General features: G+C 45.2%; 1 protein-coding gene across 9 annotated transcripts in view; it reads right to left on the bottom strand.

The window, feature by feature from the left end:
* The window catches only part of SPTAN1 (spectrin alpha, non-erythrocytic 1), a 57,952-nt gene extending 40,054 nt beyond the window's left edge, over positions 1 to 17,898 (bottom strand). For 6 of the 9 annotated variants that reach the window (XM_032478549.1, XM_032478555.1, XM_032478550.1 and 3 more), the window contains exons 1-8: positions 17,760 to 17,898; positions 7,552 to 7,791; positions 6,339 to 6,464; positions 2,788 to 2,928; positions 2,279 to 2,425; positions 852 to 985; positions 548 to 692; positions 315 to 469 (exon numbers count right to left, since the gene is read on the bottom strand). In XM_032478549.1, coding sequence (XP_032334440.1) covers positions 315 to 469; positions 548 to 692; positions 852 to 985; positions 2,279 to 2,425; positions 2,788 to 2,928; positions 6,339 to 6,464; positions 7,552 to 7,788 — 1,085 coding nt within the window. In that variant the 5' untranslated portion in view covers positions 7,789 to 7,791; positions 17,760 to 17,898. The remainder of the gene's footprint in view (positions 1 to 314; positions 470 to 547; positions 693 to 851; positions 986 to 2,278; positions 2,426 to 2,787; positions 2,929 to 6,338; positions 6,465 to 7,551; positions 7,792 to 17,759) is intronic. The other 3 variants (XM_032478553.1, XM_032478556.1, XM_032478557.1) reach the window with 1 other exon arrangement.
* Between the last annotated feature and the right edge of the window lie 313 nt (positions 17,899 to 18,211).

Genomic DNA, 18,211 nt, shown 5'->3' with positions numbered 1-18,211 from the left:
GTTTTACTCAATTTTAACAGGATATTTCACATGATGCTCAGATTGCTAAAGAGATATTTCCATTTCTATTGGTCACAATGCAGTGATGTAAAACGGAAAAAAGACATTTACAAAGTTATGAATACTACGTGGGTACACACAAACACGACAAAGTTGCCAGTCTTCAAAGATAGGTAAGAAAAATCACCTGCATTTTCTTACTACGGCACACAGGTTTCTCAATATAGAGAACTGACCCTGAACTCTGCCTTCCTCTCATCTCTAAAACAAAAGCCTGACGGTGCAGGTTGTGGGGCCTGGAAGATCATCTCCACCTGTATGAATCGTTGAGACGGCCGTGTCTCTCCGCAGCCAGAGTGCGGATCTGCTCCCAGTTGGCAATCAGCTCCTCTCGCTTCACTTGGATCTGAGAGGCGCTCAGGGGGTGGGACTGCTGCAGGCGGTCAGCCTCGGCGCACAGGGCCTTCACCTGGAGACACACTCCGTCAGAGCTGCTCTCCTGACCCCTGACAACTTATTCACAGAATCAGCTACCTTCAAAACCCACCTTGTCCTCTAACGCAGCAAGATCTCTCTCCAAACCCTCATGTTTCCGAAGCAGAGCCTGAACGCTTGCCAGGTCTCGACCAAAATCATCAGAGGCCATTAACTGTTCCTTTTCCTTAATCCAGCTGATGGTCTCATCCACATCCCTAGGGAATAGGTTAATCCACCATTATGATGACCATCCAGAACTGGGACCGCCACACAGAGCCAAGACCCTGTAAGCTCTGCCATCTTCTCAGACACGCCCTCCGTTATACCAAGCCCCTCAGGGTAGACCCCACTCCTGAAACCCCTTGGCTTGGTACCTGTTGAAGCGCTGAACCTCAGCTGCCCCAAACAGCTTCCCCTGTCTCTGAAGGGCCAATCCCTTCAGCCGCTGCCAGGCTGCATTCACTTCATCCTGCTTTGTCTTGATCAGCTCCTCCTCAGGGTGCTGCTCCTGAACAAGGAAGAGCAGAGAGACTGTCCTTGGTCCATCACCTCTGCCCTCCAACTGGTCACCTGGAGCTGGCTCCCTGACGTGTCTGCTTCAGCAAACCTTCACTGTTCTAAAGAAATACTAGCTTGTTGTGTGTAATGAAGTGAAGCGCATTCAAAAAGAGCCTCTATTTCTTGTTATATAAGAAGGGCAGAGCTGTTCTCTAACCCCCAGAGCAGTTATGTGCATCGGTACCAAACCCCCTGTGTTAACACACTTTCGCTCCCCTTGTGGCAGCTTCATCAACACACCTCTCGGCCCCAGCTCCTCCAGAGTGATATTTCAAACATCACACGAGGCAGTTATGCATTCCTGCCACCCCCCACACACGGCTTTTAGGGTTTGTTCCTGACTTCAGACTGGAGATATTCCTTCCCCATCAACTACATTTCATTTCGTTTAAATAAAAGTAACACACAGCCCTTCAGGGTTGTGGGATGCACCTGTGAGAGCCCAGGCTTGCCATGCCCAGTCTCCTCGGCACAACCCAGGACAGCCCAGGTTTCTGAGCAGCTCATCATCGCTGGGAAGGGTGGGGTTCCATCTGAGGAACGCTGGCTCTTCTTTCCCATCATCACTGATTTAAAAGGGAACAAGAACCAGCCCAGGAAGATCCACATATTTAAACTGTGTACCCCCAAATCAAGTTTCTCCTGAAGCCAAAACCCCCTAGTTCCTCCTACTCGAGGTCTCCAGAGCACTGGGACCCCTGCAGCGGAAGGTGAGGATAAAGCAGCCGCTGCAGGATTGCACATGCGTGCGGGCCAAGGGGAGGGTGGCCCCACCTCCCTCTTAACGGCCCCAGGGCCACCAGTGGAAAGCCTTTCATCACAGGCTCCCCAGGCCCCCGAGAGCCCAGGGAAATGTCGACTCAAAAAGGAAGGGAGGAAAAATCAGGCATTGATGGACATCTGCCAACCCTAAGACACTCTTACCACCACACCCTTTTCTGAGAAACCCCGAAACCCAGCTTCAGCAGCCCAATAAAAGCTCACCAAGCCCCACCTGAAGGTGGGTGGAGGAAACAGATCAAATGAACTCTGTCCTTCCTGCCCATGGCTATAAGCTAAAAAGCATTTTCTAATTTAGGAGTGATCAGTATTGCTGCCTTACTCAGATCTAAACAGAACTCTTAGATGTGCTTTATCAAAACTCATTCAGAAATCAGGGACCTGATCATCAAAATTTTTCTTCTGAAAACACTAGGAAGTTAACAATGATGCTGTGAGAGGCACAGAGCACTTTCTTCTTTACCTGAATGAGCTTGGCGGCAAACTGGTTCACTTCGTTGACTCGCTCTTCGTGGGCAGCCATATCTGTTTGAAATTCTTCAAATTTCTTCTGTAAAACCTCCACATGCTCCAGGTCCTGGCCCAGCTCCTCAGAGGTCACAATTGCTTCCTATTCAGGGACCACCACAGATCCAGTCACTGAGAAACACTTGGTAACAAAGGCTCCCAGAAACTCATCACGCTGTGAGCAGTGGGAGGGGCCACAGCAGCTTTAGCAGACATGGTTTTCTGTGTGTTCCTCTCCCAGGTATGGGGTTGAGCCCATGGCACTTCTGGCTCGGAGGCTCCAAGTTTCAGAATTACAGAGGGGAACACGGCCAGAGAGCAGCCAGAGATGCGGCTATCCCACTACCCTCACGCCTTTGCTTAAACTGGCTGCACCTGCTGCTCACGCCCTCTTGGCCAGAGACGTGGAGGAGGCTCTTTCCTTTCAGTAAGGCCTGCCGAGCACACCTGCCCTCCCCAGCGTACCTTATCATTGATCCAGTCCATCACGTCCTCACATTCTCGTAAGTACTGCACCAACTTCTGGGCCTGCAGCAGCTTGACTCCCTTCTCCCGCATCTTCTCCAGAAGTAATTCCCACTGGCGGTGCAGCTCCATCAAACGAGTCTGGAGGTTAAAGAGCCCAATCCTACAGGTTACAACCATTTCTGCCAGATCTGGCTCCTCCAAGGAGTTCCAACAAGTCAGAAACCTCACAGAGCTCTGAACAAGTCTTTTTAAAACGAATCCCTACTCTGAGGGGAAACTGTAAATTTAACCGAGAAGAGGAAAATGCATATACTACACGGAGGATTGGTAGGTCTTATTAAAGTAACTGACCTTTTGTGGGTAGATGTATTCTAGCTTACTCCAATGGAATTTATTACTATTTTCTAATTTTCAATTATTATTGATATCGTATTACTTGTCAGCATTTACATAATGTTTTTAGTTATTATTAATTATTAAATTACTGAAGTGGGATTCCTAGGTCAGAAAACTACTGGGGAAGGAAAGATGAGGAATTAACATGAAACCACAGCAGAAATCACCAGAGGATGTATCCTGAATTCATGGAGGTGAAGGGGAAAAAACAACACAAGCAGTCCTGCAGGAGGACCGTAACTGTAAAGTAATTATAAGGTATAAGTAAATAGGAAAACCTTGGTATAAAGGTTAACAAAAAAGGGGGTCCTGAAGCAAAATCAGCTATCAAAGAAATTCTTGGCAGAACTTTTGGAGCTTCCATGACAAGACACAGTTCGTGGTACATCTCAAGTGAGGTTTATAATCAAACTTCACCCAGGTGACGGCCGCAGGCCCAAACATAGTCACTTCCCAGCATTTTGGGTTCTCAAAGCACCGTCCTAGTAAGGACTTGTCAATAACTCGGGGTAACTGTCATCAATTAAAGCTTTGGCAATGGCATTCTGGCATTCTAACCAAATCTCAATGTTGATTGTGTCTACCCAAGATACTGGGAGTTTCTGTATAACACTGAGAGAGTTAAGTCACACAAACACAAACACTACCAGAAGAGACATTTGGGATCCACCCATTGTTGAGATGCCACTCCCAGCAAACTAAAAACTTGAAAGTCACAGGATAGTCAACATGGGTGGATTCTCTTAGAAACAGGTAAGGATGGTTCATTTGAAAGGAGGAAGTAGTCAGGGAAAATAAATTCTCACACAGTTCACTTCCACCAGTACAATCACTTCCATCACTGATGGCTAAAGCTGGAGTCCACCACTGAGAAGGAAGTGAAAGGCATTCCAAGGTAAAGGGGAAAAGGCAACCAATGGCAAGTCAGTACTCCACCTACTCGGATGTGGGAGCCAATGTGGGTGGCGGTGACTATGGGGCGCCACGCCGTCCGGTACGGTGTGAAAGTCTAAACCAGTGACAGACAGGTTATCCAGGACACACAAACAGTCCTCCCACCTGACCCAGCTTCCTCTGTGTGAATGCTGCCTGCCAAACTACGCTACTGAGTTACCGGGCCAGATAAATTACCAGGCCAGGATGATCGTGGGACCTGTGAGCACAAAAGTAGAGATTAAATTAGAGTCCTCTGTTCGAGTTAAAATGGGGCCACAGAGGGGTCAGGAAAAACCCCACCTGCGAGTCAGCCGTCAGCTACTCACAAATTTCATTTCCACGCCCTAAATGAAGAATCAGGGCAAGGCCTGTTCTAGCACCAGAACAACTTTCCCACTCCTGGGATGTCTCATCTCGTCAGTACTGCAGGTTCGACAGAGTCCAGTTTCACAAGCTCACTACTGTCTGGGAGCGTGGGGGGCGGGGAGGCAGATGCCTACGACACACGCTGAGAGCTGACAGGGTGGAGGAGAACTCCTGGCTGACTCGGGTGGATTTCTCAACAGGGGCCTGTGCAAGCAGCTTTCAGGGAAGCAGTTGGGGGTGGGGGATTAAGGAAGCTGATAGGAATAAAAAACGAGTGGGAAAAAGAAAGCAAAGAGTTGTGACTGGAGAAAGAAAGGAGGAGACTGAAATGCTGGTTCTGTCACCCACCGGCTGGGGGAATCTGGACAAGTAACTCAAACTTCTCTGAGCCTCAGTTTCTACCCTGTGGCTACCCTGCCAGCTTCTTGTGAAGATCAGAGATAACATATGCAAAAGTCCTAGCTAAGTGTCTGCACATAAATAGCTACTAACAGCTTCTCAACAAATGGCAGCTAACAGTGCTTTTAAATGTTGTTTTAATAAGACCTCTAAACAGGGAGAGGGGACGGACTAACACACCTGAATGAAGTGAGCTTTGGGTCTCCTTCCCCCAGATTAATGACTAAAGCCAAACACTTGATCCATTTCTCATGTTCCCCATCTGTAACTGGTTATACGAGTACAGAGCAGCCCCATTCACTCTGGCTGATTTACAGTTAGGACTGTACACAAATTAGTGGGGAAATGGGCAGATATGTATTTGTATTTAATTGCAGAGACATAGTACATTGCCCAAATGGGTTGAATGAAATAGTCATATGGCATTTAGAATTTAATTTTATTTCCTATTTACAATCATTACTAGTAATAGTTTATTATTAATAATAAGCTTAGGGCTAACTGTAAGACTTCAGTGTAAGACTGCAGCGTATATTAGAGCAAAAGAGAGACAAGTATCTACTGCTGAAAACCACTAGACCAGATCCTAAGGCAATGAAACCCCCACTGTGGGTTTCAGGAACAGGGAGGATGAAACATTTCTAGCTGGGGCTTCAAATGTGGCCTACATCTCAATCTTTAGGACTGCCTTGACAGGTCAAGGACTGAAAAGGCTGGTCCTTCAATGGAACATGACTTTGGGTGATAAAGAACAAAACACAAAGACAGATAAGAGCATTCAGTCGTGAGAAACTAAGTGTGCAGACCTTATTCTAAAGAGGCTTGTTTTCCCTAATACCTTGGTATTGGAAATGTTAAACAAACAGAGAAAGACCAATTATTGCCTCAACCCCAGTGAATGGTACAAAACAAGCCAGACCAAAAAGCCTGGTCACCAACCAACACGTGCCACAAGTCATTCCTTACAGCTGGTCCTTTAAGTGGCCTGTTGACCAGACCTCGGCAAACCCTCCCAGGGCAAGACACTGAGACCCAGAGAGCAAGTTTCTGACAGAGTGTTTTTTTTTCACAGTGTCTGTGATTAATCCTATTTATCTTAATCCCTAAATTCACTAATTTCAGTAATATGCTCTCCCATCCAATTACCACCTAAAAATGTTAAACTGAATATATACAATTTTCTTTAAAGTATAACTGCATCTTAACTTGTTCTACAAAAAGAACATTAATTTCCTCACTGACTGTATAGACACTTGTTCATATTCATACTGAATCACCATATTACAAAGGCAAGATCTGGGTAACTCCATTAGGAGACTTCACGAATTCTTTTAAAAAGCTAGAAAAATCTATCTTTTTAGGAACCCAAATTTACAGGTAAGCATTAATCCACAATCCTCTACCAACCAGACAGATGAAGGCCATCCACACCCAGCACTAGTCTTACTCACCCTGATGGTTTCAGATGCAAAATGACCTTCTGAGATCATCAGGTTTCCAGTTTCATCCAGCTTCACAATGGCCCCCGAGTTGGCCTGCACTTCGGCTTCAAAGGCTTGATGCTTCTGCAGCTTGCCCTGTTGGTGATCACGAAGTGAGCCACAGTCGCACCTGAGCACTCATCATCCTGTCCCCCTGGCCCCCATTACTCTTCTCCTCCGGACTCCCGCTCCCTCTAACTGTGGACACCTCAGTCAGCATCCCACCCATCCAGACCAGTTCAATTACTCCAATGCTCCGACTGTATCTGAAAGCTTGGCCACCGAGGACCCCCACCCCTACAGATAGCAAGATGCTACAATATATCCTTTTTTCTTGTCTCTCTGGAAATTAGCCTTTATGGACATCCAATCCCTTCTAGAAATACAGAACCATAATGAGTGCTTTCTTAGTGTGTTGTTTACCCCTGACTAATTCATGTTCATTCATGATATGACACTTTTCTTAGCTTGCTTTAGAAGCTGCACTCTTTGATGGATTTGATATATTCCATTTCTCAATACCTCTTTTTAATCACATGTGGAGCTGGGCAGGGCTGTACCTAAATCAGCATTTATGATTTTGTTTTTTCAGATGACCTTTGGCGAAGTAAAAGAACCATGGGCACAACCCCTATTCTACTTGCTAAAAATGCCTTTCACCAAAACCAATTTTTTTTAAACAGCTTTATAGGAAAGGGGGTATAGCTTCAGTGGTAGAGTGGTGTTTAGTATGCATGAGGTCCTGGGTTTAATCCTCAGTACCTCCATTAAAAACAAATAAACCTAATTACCTTCTCTAAAATAAATAATAACACCTTTATAAATTTTTACCAGCAATACTGTTAGTTACATGCCTTTCTCCAAAACACATATTCCAAGAGATCAACCCAGACCTTCCCTGAAAAATGCTGAAGGATCACTGATAGTCACAAGGCAGTGGTTTGAGAACCACAAGCTTAAAGCATCTACAAAATACAAATTAAAACCTGCAGGATTCCACATTCACCCTCAGGAATGCAATCACTAAGGGTTTTTCAGAAGAGTAAGTCAGTTCTTCCTTATGTCTGATCTACATTCTTCCTGCTGCTCAATCTCTCAAGGTCATAATTAAATATCTTTCTTTGTCTGACTTCTGGGCAAAAACATCTGAGCTCTAGAGTCTTGGCAGGCTTCTCAGACACACCTGCAGGTTGGTTGGGTCTTTGTAATTCTCATCAGACGCAATCTGAAGTTTCTCCTGAATCCATTTCTCCAGCTCCTCAGCATCTCTTTGGAAAAACTGGAATCGGTAGGAATCTTCGAGCTTCTGGCGCCTAAGGGTCGAGAGCTCCTTGAAGCGGTGGTATCTATCGAGGACTTGCTGCCGTCTCTCCTGGATGTCCTCTGCTGTTTCCAGCACCTTGACCCCGCTTGGGTCCATCTTCTGAAAAGACAGAAAGCCCTGAGATAAGCACCACACCAAAAACAGACTGAATGGAATCAGCCTCTTGGAAGGAGAGAGAGAGAATTATCAGGCAGCCCAAGCAGACAAGTGAACTGAAAATGGCCCTTTCTTAGGATCTAACAGTGAAGCCCAGATCCCACTCCTTTGTTGAAAATGGCTATCTACTCCCCCAAGCACCTGTCCCATGGGTCCCTCAGAGGATGCTTCACCAAAATGGTGATGAAACCAAGCAAAAAATGTAAAGGGGAGAACTATGGTTTATGCTGTAAATTCTACAAGGGCTTTGAGAATTCAAAGGAAATGCCAACTCTGGAACTCTAAGAATTCCTGAGAAATCCATTCAAAAGTCCTTTCCTCTGGTCTGAGCATTTCACGGTGTGGAGATGATAAAGCATTTACTCCTACTCAGTTAAGCTTTCCTATCTTTCTAGATCTCAGTCTGTTATTAAATAAAGAAAAGGGGATATTATAAAGTAACCAAGTCTTTAATATCAAAAACCAAGAAAATTTACCTAAAGTCTAATTTCTCAGTTACCCCCAAAACTCAATCCTACAAGTCTTGTTCAGGCTATCAGCGAGCCTGGGCAATGAACAGGCTTTGTTTCATATGAATGCACAAAATTAAAAGAAAATCTTAATTTTTAAAAAAAGGTGTGGTTAAAATAAAAAGGTGTGGTGAAAGATTTCTCCTCCTTTCACTCCTACGTGCTCCAGATAACCACACATGCGGGCTGAGTAGGTGGTACTTCCCATAGCACTCAATCTACCCCAGCTTTAAACTCTCAGATTTAACGTCAAAACTTGAATGTCAAAAAGAAAATCTGACCTATTTATGGGAGAAACCCAGAATATGCCTCCTGCTTTCATCAGAAATAAGCCATTTTTACCCTCTAACCAAGGAAGGACAATTGGTACAGATGAATGACAAAGAACATCTAAATTTATCAGTGACACATGACCTTGTACAAGTACAAGCCACCTTCCCTCTTTGTGCCTCAATTTCCTAGAATGACTAAAAATGGCAGGTGATAATGAGATGGTCTCAAGACCCTTCTCACTTTAAAATTACATCCTACATAAACAACAAGGTCTATAGCACAGGGAACTATATTCAATAGCTTGTAGTAACCTACAATGAAAAAGAATTATAAAAAGAACATACATGTGTGTATAACTAAATCACCATGCTGTGCATCAGAGACTCACACAACACTGTAAATCGACTATACAAAAAAAATTATATTCTACAGAGAAGAGTCTGTGACTGGGTAAAAAAAAAAGAAACCAGTTTGACAAGCTTTTCAATCTCTCCGGCTATTGTTCTATAATTTATAAAGACATAAAAGTTATGTTGGCCGGGAAACATTTGAGAGCTCTTCCCATTGTCCTGTCCGCCTGGCCCAGCTCATGGAACAGATAAGCAGGCTAAATTAGGCATGGAGGTCAGTGAGTGCCCCCTACTCCCCGCCCCCATCCAGCTGTGAGGTAAACAACACTGCTGAGATCTGGGCAAAGTTTCCAGCTCTTCAGAGATTAAAGCAGCTCCAGGGGGTGTCAAGAAAAGCATTGTCTGCACTTGATCAACTCTGAGGACCATCTTTCTATGAAGAGACCGTCTTCCTAGGGAAGAGAACATGAGGTGACTTAGGCTGTATCACCATTCCTTCCAAATTCCTCTCTGCCAGTTATTTTGTTGTATTATTTTTCTCCCACAAAGTCTAATTTATTTACCTGTTTGACTATGAAAAGAAACATATTTTCTGCCATGCCATTCCCACGCTTCAAACCTTTCATGGCTCCCTTCTGAGAAGAAAGAATCCACCTCTTTCTGGACCTTCCAGTCTGGCCCAACACACCCGAGTGATGTCTCTCCCATGCCCCCTCCCCTTTTCCCACATACAAATAACTCTTTTTCCTCCCAAACACATGATTCTCTTTAAAGACTCCAAGCCATCTGCTCAGGTCTCCTTTGCCTAGAATGTTCTGTCTCTTCTCTGTCCAGATAACTCCCATCTATAGCTCAGTATCCGCTGAAACGAGGAAGAGTAAGCTGCGGGATGCTGCGTGCAGATCACACCAAGGTGTGCTCACTGCTCCCTCCCTCCCTCCTCAGGTTCATTCACTCTTCCATAGACTTAAAGCACTTGCATCTACTTCCCACGGTATAATCAGACTGGACAACCTAATCTTTGTTGCTGTAACCCCGATTTCCAGCAGACAGAGGTCATTAAGAAACGTGTGTTGAATCAATGCCCGAGTGCACGCTGAGTGGTGCCACTACTCTGCAGCTGTCCTGCGAGCGCTTGTAAAGAGTGGAGAGAGAGCTCAGTCACCCGCCCCAGTTTCATTTTCCATACTGCCCAACTGGAATTCTACCTGGGGAACAGCTGGATTTGTGACCAGAACAGCAAACACAGAATGTCCTGACTGAAGCCACACAACGAGGTGTCAGCCTAGAGCTCGAACCTGAGTGACTCATCTCGGGTGCCCACACAGCAGGGGAGCTCCTCTTTTCACTCTGGCTGGGTGGGACCTTGGGGGAAATTGAGGTTTTATATCGTCAGTAGATATCTGGGTCTGAAAACATATTTTCTATTCTTAAAACCAAAAACCGAGGGTGACCTTGACAAACTGCATGTCTGCTCACAACCGGGCGGTTCCAGTGGAACTGCCGCTCTGGTATACCAGCCTCTTAGGGAGCAGGCTGGCTTCTGACAAGGATCTTGACAAGGATCATTACCATCTCCGGCCACATTTGCTAGAATGTAAACAGGATTCGCTCATGCACCTGCGTTATCTGCTCCAGGCCTATCTCCCATCAAACCCCCTCACCAACTCCAAGTTATGGGCCCTGGGCAGGTCCACTTCCCAGATCAGAAATTTCCCACTGGGAGGAACGTCATCTTCTCCACTCCAACTCGACCGTTTAACACCAATCAACCCCTCAAAGTCTAAAGCAAACTACCTTTTCCTCTCTGAAGTTCTGTATCAGAAGCCCTCACTTCCTCTGTGCCCCTCTGAGAGCACCATCACACCACTCTGCCATGTAACTATGGTTTTCTCTCTGCATTTTTATAAGTTCTTTAGGGAACTTAAGAGATACTAAGGAATTTTTTTTAAAAGACCTTATCTTGGGGGAGGGTATAGCTCAGTGGTAGAGTGTCTGCTTAGCATGCACGAGGTCCTGGGTTCAATCCCTGGGACCTCCACTAAGAAATAATAAAATAAACAAACCTAATTACCTCCGCCCAACAACAACAACAACAACAACAACAACAACAACAACAACAACACCTTATCTCACTCTTAATCTCTGATCATAGAACTCAGCACATATTTAGAGTTATACTCTGAACTTGGAAATAGAGAAACTGCTGTCACTTCATTAAATGGTTAGGAGACAAAAGGTCATCTAAGAAGCAAGTTGTAGAGCTAGGGTGACCCAGGATGCTCTGGTTCCTAGACCAGCACGCTAGAACCAGTGATTCTTAACATGATCAGAGCTGACACACTCTTTACTCAAGGCTGTTCAGTTATTTACTAATTCCTTTTACCACCTCTTATCTTTTCCAATCCCACTTTGGATGGAAAAAAAAGGAGAAGAGGATATATTAATCATAAAAAAAAAGACTCAATCTTACAAAATATTAATTTTGATTTAAGTTAGTAAACAATTAGGGCTAAGAATAATTTATATACTTTCTGTTTTCATCCCCCAGGAAACAGCTAAAATGGAAAAACCGCAGGAAATTATGTATCTAATTTGCTTGCTTGTAAAATTTTATGCATGTAACAACAGCTCAACTGTACATGAGTTTCTGCAAGATGTCTCAGTCTTGAGATTAATGTCTATGGTGTTTATCCTGCCTCCCCACATCACAGGATTCACTGCATTTCCTTTAGCTGCTATGGAAATCTCTGAACAATCATATTTGGAAGCAGCCCTTTATGATGAAAAAATAATTCCCAGCAAAATGCTGCAAAGGTTCCACCTGAGCAAGCCCCCCTGCTTGGGTTCAGCTTGCTGATTTGACCCTACCAATCCAGAGAGACAGTCCAGCGAGGCCCTGCTGAAATTAACCAACCTAAAAGGCCCTCTTTGTCACCCCAGTGAAGTAGAACGAGTCAATTCTATACCAAGTGCTCTGGTCAGGCAATAATGGACTTTTCTTTCCTGCAGTAGATCAGCTGACGTCAGTAGGTGGGAGCTCTGCCAAGTCACAACTGGCTGTCTTTGGAGAGCTGGGGATCTGAAAGTCATCAGTGCTCTCCCACTGCTGTGGGCACTCAGAGTTATCTGCGTGATCACAGTCACCGAAGATTATAGGTTAACAGCAGTCCCCTCCACCCCTTAGCCTGATAGGGAGCTGTCTCTATACAAGGTTCAGTTTCTTTTTGCTCCTAAAAGGATCATTTCCAGAGACTACATTAAACACAGGAAAAAAAAATGTTGTATCACCAAAGAATTAGTGCCCCCCAATGGTGCTACAACCTCTCACCCAAAACTCTGAGAGTTAAGTGGAATTTTCTGGACTCTGCCTGTGTGCACCCTGTTCGCTGAGGCTGCTGGACACTGCAAGAACTCCACCTCAGGCCAGAAACATGCAGCTGACTGATAAGGCTCACACTCCACAGAGACTGTTCCCAGCCTTAATGGGATTAACACCTTCTGAGAGCTAGAAAGGGAGACTCTGGGAAACCATCCTTAAAAAATCATCTCCCACCATACCACCTTCTATCTGTTCTAGTAATTGCCTGAAAACCGCACAGGAGCCGAATTCCAGGACTGCAGTCAACTGACTGCTTATCTCAAAGCTGCAGATTGACTCTGATTTTGTCAATCAAGTCTACGTTTGTGGTTAATGAAGGAGGGGAAATGAAGGGCTGAATGTATTCTCTGTTTAAGGACAGCTTCCCATTTAAGGTAACTGAAGGAAAAAAGGTCATATTTTGGCAAATATTAGAGAAGACTGGCTATTTAGAAATGCTGCAATGCAGCAAACTGTTAGCTGCATCATTCAGCAAGTAATGTGAATTGAGCTCAGGGGATAAAACAGGAATTACAACTATGTCCTCTATTGTAATAAATAAAAAGAACTTGTCAGCATTCTTACAATACTGTTAGATCTCTGGGAAGAAAGAGGGGGGTCTAAAGATACGAATCTTGGCTAAAAAGTTCTAGTTAATCCAAAGGCCTAACATGCATGAGAATGACTCCTCATATTCAACATAAACTTACACAAATTATCAACTGAAAATGATTCCTACAAAAGAAGTCAGCCATTGGTTAATATCTTTGCCTTCTTGACGACCACAAACAGACAGCTGTTTGAGGCAGTTCTTAGTACTTAGGGAATTTTTGAAAGCCTTAACCTAACTGCAGAAGCTATATGACCACTGTGCAAGGGAGGGTGGGGAGAGGCCGTGGGTGGGAAGGACACTGTTAAGCAACAGAAAAGTCGGCAGATACAAATACTTTCAAACCAAAGGTCAAAGGCTTTGAACTCAGCAAACTGCAGTGAGAACTGGCACCTGCAATGAGTAGCTTAGGACACCCTCACGCAGATCTTGGAGAGTGGAAGGATCTGGTAATCAGAATTTCTCTATGGAAACTCAGAAGAGAATAAAATTGTCACCAAGGTGAGAAGAGTCCCTGTTTGGAAACAAAGCACTGGGAGTGCCGACATCTTGGCGAGCAGAATGTGCGGGATGGAAAGGGCCTTTGGAACATTGCACGACGAATTCAGATCTCAGGCAGGACCCCAGACATATTGTTTTGCAGGAAAAGGGCTTTTAGGGACTGACAGGATGAAGAGAGCATTTAGCCCCATGGAAAAATTCATAAACATCACCCAGAGCCGAAGGTCAGAGGGACCATTCATCAGTGTTGTTTTTATTGCTTAGTCAGAGCCCAAAGGTGCAAGACCAACAATGCCCTTTTCCCCTGGCTTAGAAAGCTAGCAAATTTTACATTTCCAAAGCATGAGAACTACATCCATGGATGCAGAAGAGCTCTCCTAGAACAAACCTCCAAAAAATTGGTTAGCGCCCATAAAATTTTATACCAAATGATTCTCGGGTTAAGTAAATTAACTCAAAACCAGCTCAGCTGCAGATTTTAGTGGTAAACCTGATGGTAAGCAGAGAGGTAAATACATAAATTAAGAATTTTAACCATAGAAAAACCCCACATATTTTTGCTAAAACCACATTCCAATCAGGATTGTAGAGCTGCGCATCAGCCTTCAAACCAATTAATTCTTTTCGACTTGTTAGTGGGATTCTGCAGAGGTGAGCAGGGTTAGCTTTAAGAAAGCAAAAGATTCATACTGCATTGCATCAAAATCTAGAAACGCCAAGCAAGGCTGAGAAAACTTACTTCTGAATGCCTCCCAAACACTACCTTGCTGCTACTTACCTTTCAACCTGTAAAATTCAGATGAGAGGTATTTAAGTGCAAAACACTGTTACTGAGATTCAAAACAGGAAAAAGTTATAATGTGCCCGTTTTTATAAACCTTGTTTAAATAATTAACCAGTCTGATTTATAAAAGGGCTTGCCTTGGATTTATCACCCATAATCACTGGAAACTTGCAAAGTTTTTATTTCTTCTTATGGATATTGAAACATTTAATTTTAAGCATTTTTCTTTTTGAAAAAAAGCCCAATTTAGTAAACACTCAAAAACTGTACACAAATAAAAACATATATAGTGAGCATTTTTTTTTAAACAAGAAAATGCAAGCTCCATTTCATTACTGTGATTGTGGCAGGAAAAATAAGTCCATGGGAACAGGAAACAAACCCAAGTTTACAATGTTTGTCACACTGAAATGTACTATTTTTACATGTTTTAAGATTATTTTCCATATACCTAAGATAATGCGTTCAGTCCCTTGGTTCTTAAGAACCAAGTAACCATGAATAAAAAAAATTAGCAAACACTACATGCAAAACCAGTAGGGTGCTAAGAAATTAATGTGTTCATGCCTTAAAGAGAGGAAGGTAAAAAAACAGGAGGCTTTGGAAATTTTAGAATAAATCTGCTATGACTTTTGCTCATGGAATACCAAAAAAAAAAAAAAAAAAAGAAAACCCAAAACAAACCTTAACCAATTTCCTTAAGAGAAAGATCATGCAGGCAGGTTTTTCCCCCTCTCTTTGGATCATTCAACCTCTTTGACACATATGTGTCTTCACTGCAAGCCAGGCAAAACCAAAAAGGCAACACATTTCCTGCATGCTGGTCAAATACCTGGACTCTGCGTTTACGAAACGATGACAACATGATGGAGGAATGTGGCGTCTACAGAGGAAGGGGAAGAGCAAGATAACAAGCTTCTAAGGGCAAACTGAACAAAACGATTTCAAAATGAAGAAAAGAGATCCTTAAAAATACATGAACACTGATAAAAATCAAATTTCAGATATTTTCCCGGCACTTTTCTCATTCCACAGAGCTTCTAAATCCACTAGGGATTCAACATGTACAGAGAACCAAGGTTCTCTAGTCTTAGCGGTTCTTAACTATCTAGATGTGCTGTCTGGGCCAAGTCCTACCCTGTTCTGGGTCTGTTTCTCCACTTTTCAAATAATACTGAATATACTTTTTAACATTAAACATGCCATCCCCAACCCACATTCTGATAAATTAACTAAGAGTCCCAGGACTAGATGACTTCTGTATCCTCTTCCATTCAGGAATAAAATTGCATAATTTCATTAAGTCATCAGAAACCAGAAAGAACTCAAGCTACAAAGATCTGACTTGGGCCTAGTTTACTGGGACTATTTCCTGTTCAAAACCAGTACAGGAGGAATATGCAAAAGAGGGGGAAGGGAGGTGCAAGCACAGCTTGCTCCAGTCCGCCGGCCCCAAGTGATCAGCTACGCCTGCCTCCTCTGCATTCCTGGAGTCAGCACTTGCCATCAGGGCCTTGCATTCTTCTACCTACTCGACCACAGCTGAAGGGCTGCAGCAGACCCACTGCATGACCAGCAGAGTCCTTGCACAGCCCATGGGGGATTGATTACAAGGCCGGCCCTGTGCCCACTGACTGTCCTCAGTGCAGTTCAGCAATGACAGGACTGTGGACTATTCCTGACATCCACTTCTCAGCATCTGCAGTCGGCCCCTCCCGAAATGAAGGCAGGTAAAGGAAAAGTGGAGAAAATTCTAACCCAGGGAACCAAAAGATATACTTAAAAAGCAGCTCTCCTCACCTAAACCTGTTCATCAGATTGCTTGACAAGCTCATATTGTGAGCCTGTGACATATCAGATTTCTCTAATTATTAGATTACTACAAACACAGTGCCAAAGACCAAAAACATATCCGAGAATGTTACCAAGCTGATGGTTTACCTCACACCTGTCCAGCAGAGAGAGAATCTTCCTTCTGAGTCTCGGCTCTCCATCTAGGTCTCTGGATAACAGCTAACACACTTTGAGGGTCCCTTTGAGTAATACTGGCCCAGTTACTAAAAGAGGCTTATTGTTAATTTCTTGCACAGAGGCTCTTACTGTAGCACATTTTTATTTTCCTGCAGTACATTTTTTAAAACTTGGATTTCAGTTTGACCTTTCAAAATCTGACATTAGCTGCAACAAAAGGGAAAAGACATGTCTAGTTTGATGAGCTGGAACCTTGGCTCAACGGCTTCATACAGCTGAGTGTTCCCACTGCTATTCTTAAGATCTTCTGTTTCCTGACTGCAAGACACCCCCACCCTTCCATCTTTGATACATTCTGTTTTAGTTAAGTCCAATTGCTATGACGACGCAATTTCTCAACATATCATGAAAATATTTCATATGGTCTCTCTTCTGTTCTTCCCTAACAGCCATCATGGTTAAATTTTTCTAAAACACCATGATGAAGACAGAACAAAGGGCCTGTATAGTTTAGGACCTATTATATAAAAGAGATTTGACAAGGTGCTGCAGCAATTCAAGCATCATTTCAACCCAGCTTGTTGGGCTACTCAAGCTTTTAATTGAAAACATATTCATCCTTTAACCTTAACAAGCCCTTTGTTTAAAATACATTTTAACCCAGTACATCAAAGAGACCTTTAAAAGCAATTTTATTTGGGAAGCAAAGAAATCCACTCGCAGGAATGGCTTTCAAACAAAAGGCTGATCTATCATTCAACACCAGCATGGCTGTACAATTTTTGACAAATAATATACCGTCCTCGATTCAAAAGACTCGGTCTCAGGACAAAACCAAAAAAACTTACTATTAAAATTCTGATCTGGGTCTCATATAAAGCAAGGCTCTGCATCTACCTGTTATTTACACGCAAATCACACTTGGGTAGGGAAGAAACGTTTATTACAAGGGAAGAAAGGGAAGATGGCCAGTCTCGGACCCTTCTGCGTCTAGAGAAGGCCAAGAATCGCCACACAGGATGAAATTAAAGTCAAAGAGCCGTTTACTCTCAGTTTTTCCTCTTTCAAAGGTTGGGCCGTCATTGCTGGTGGGGATTTGGAAACGAAGCTGCAGAAGTCGCTCCCCATCGAGGGAAGGGATTGGGGGCGGTGGGGGGAGCGCTCTGCCGGGTGGGGTACAGGGAAACGATCCGGACCAGGAAGCCCCCGCCCCACCTGCTGCAGCCGGATGGGGCAGGGCGGGGCCGCAGCTAGGCTGCGGGTGGGTGCAGGGACGGACTCGGCGGCCTCGCCGCCCCCTCCGCCCAGTCAATGACATTCCAGCCGCCAGCGCCCAGACTCGGCCCCGCGGCTCCTCCGCAGCCCACGCAAAGTAAGCCGGTCGCGGGCGGGTCTCCCGGCTCGGGACTCGACCCAGCGAGCCGCAAGGCCGACCCGGCTCACCTGTCCGCGCCCTGGTCCCGCCCCGCCTCAGGGGCTGCCCGGCTCCCCGCCAGGGGTCAGCCGCCCTCGGCCCCGCTTCCGCCCCAAGGTTGCCCACTCCCCGTCTCACCGGCTCCTGGGGGTGAGGGCAGTAGCTGCGTCGGGCCGAGGGTGCTGTGAGACCGACGGGGCTCGGCGGCCTCCACTCCTCGCGGTTCGCTCCGCAGCGGGTAGTGGCGGCGACGCGCGCGCCCCGCCCTTTTTATAGGCGGCCACGCGCGTTCCGGCGGCGGGCGGGCGCGAGCGCGGGGGGAAGCGCCCGGGAGCGGCGCGAGGGGCGGGGGTGAGGGCCAGCCGGTCAAAGGGGGCGGAGCTCCCGCCTTCTCGCCTCCCGATCGCCCGGCGGAAAGGGCCGAGGGCTTCCGGAAAAAGCCGAAGCGGCGATGCAGGGGAAGAGCCGAGTCCCCCGGAGGGCAGCAGGCGGTTGAGGAAGAGGTGCGCGCGCCGGGGGTGGGGGCTGATGGTGCAGTAGAGTCTATGCCTCCGCCCAGTCCAGCTAAGATGCTCCAGCCGCACAGCCCT

The sequence above is a fragment of the Camelus ferus genome, chromosome 4, assembly GCF_009834535.1.
Source record: "Camelus ferus isolate YT-003-E chromosome 4, BCGSAC_Cfer_1.0, whole genome shotgun sequence".
NCBI classification, from domain to species: domain Eukaryota; kingdom Metazoa; phylum Chordata; class Mammalia; order Artiodactyla; family Camelidae; genus Camelus; species Camelus ferus.
Note: the sequence above shows the minus strand (reverse complement) of the source record. Positions and strands in the feature narration are given on the sequence as shown.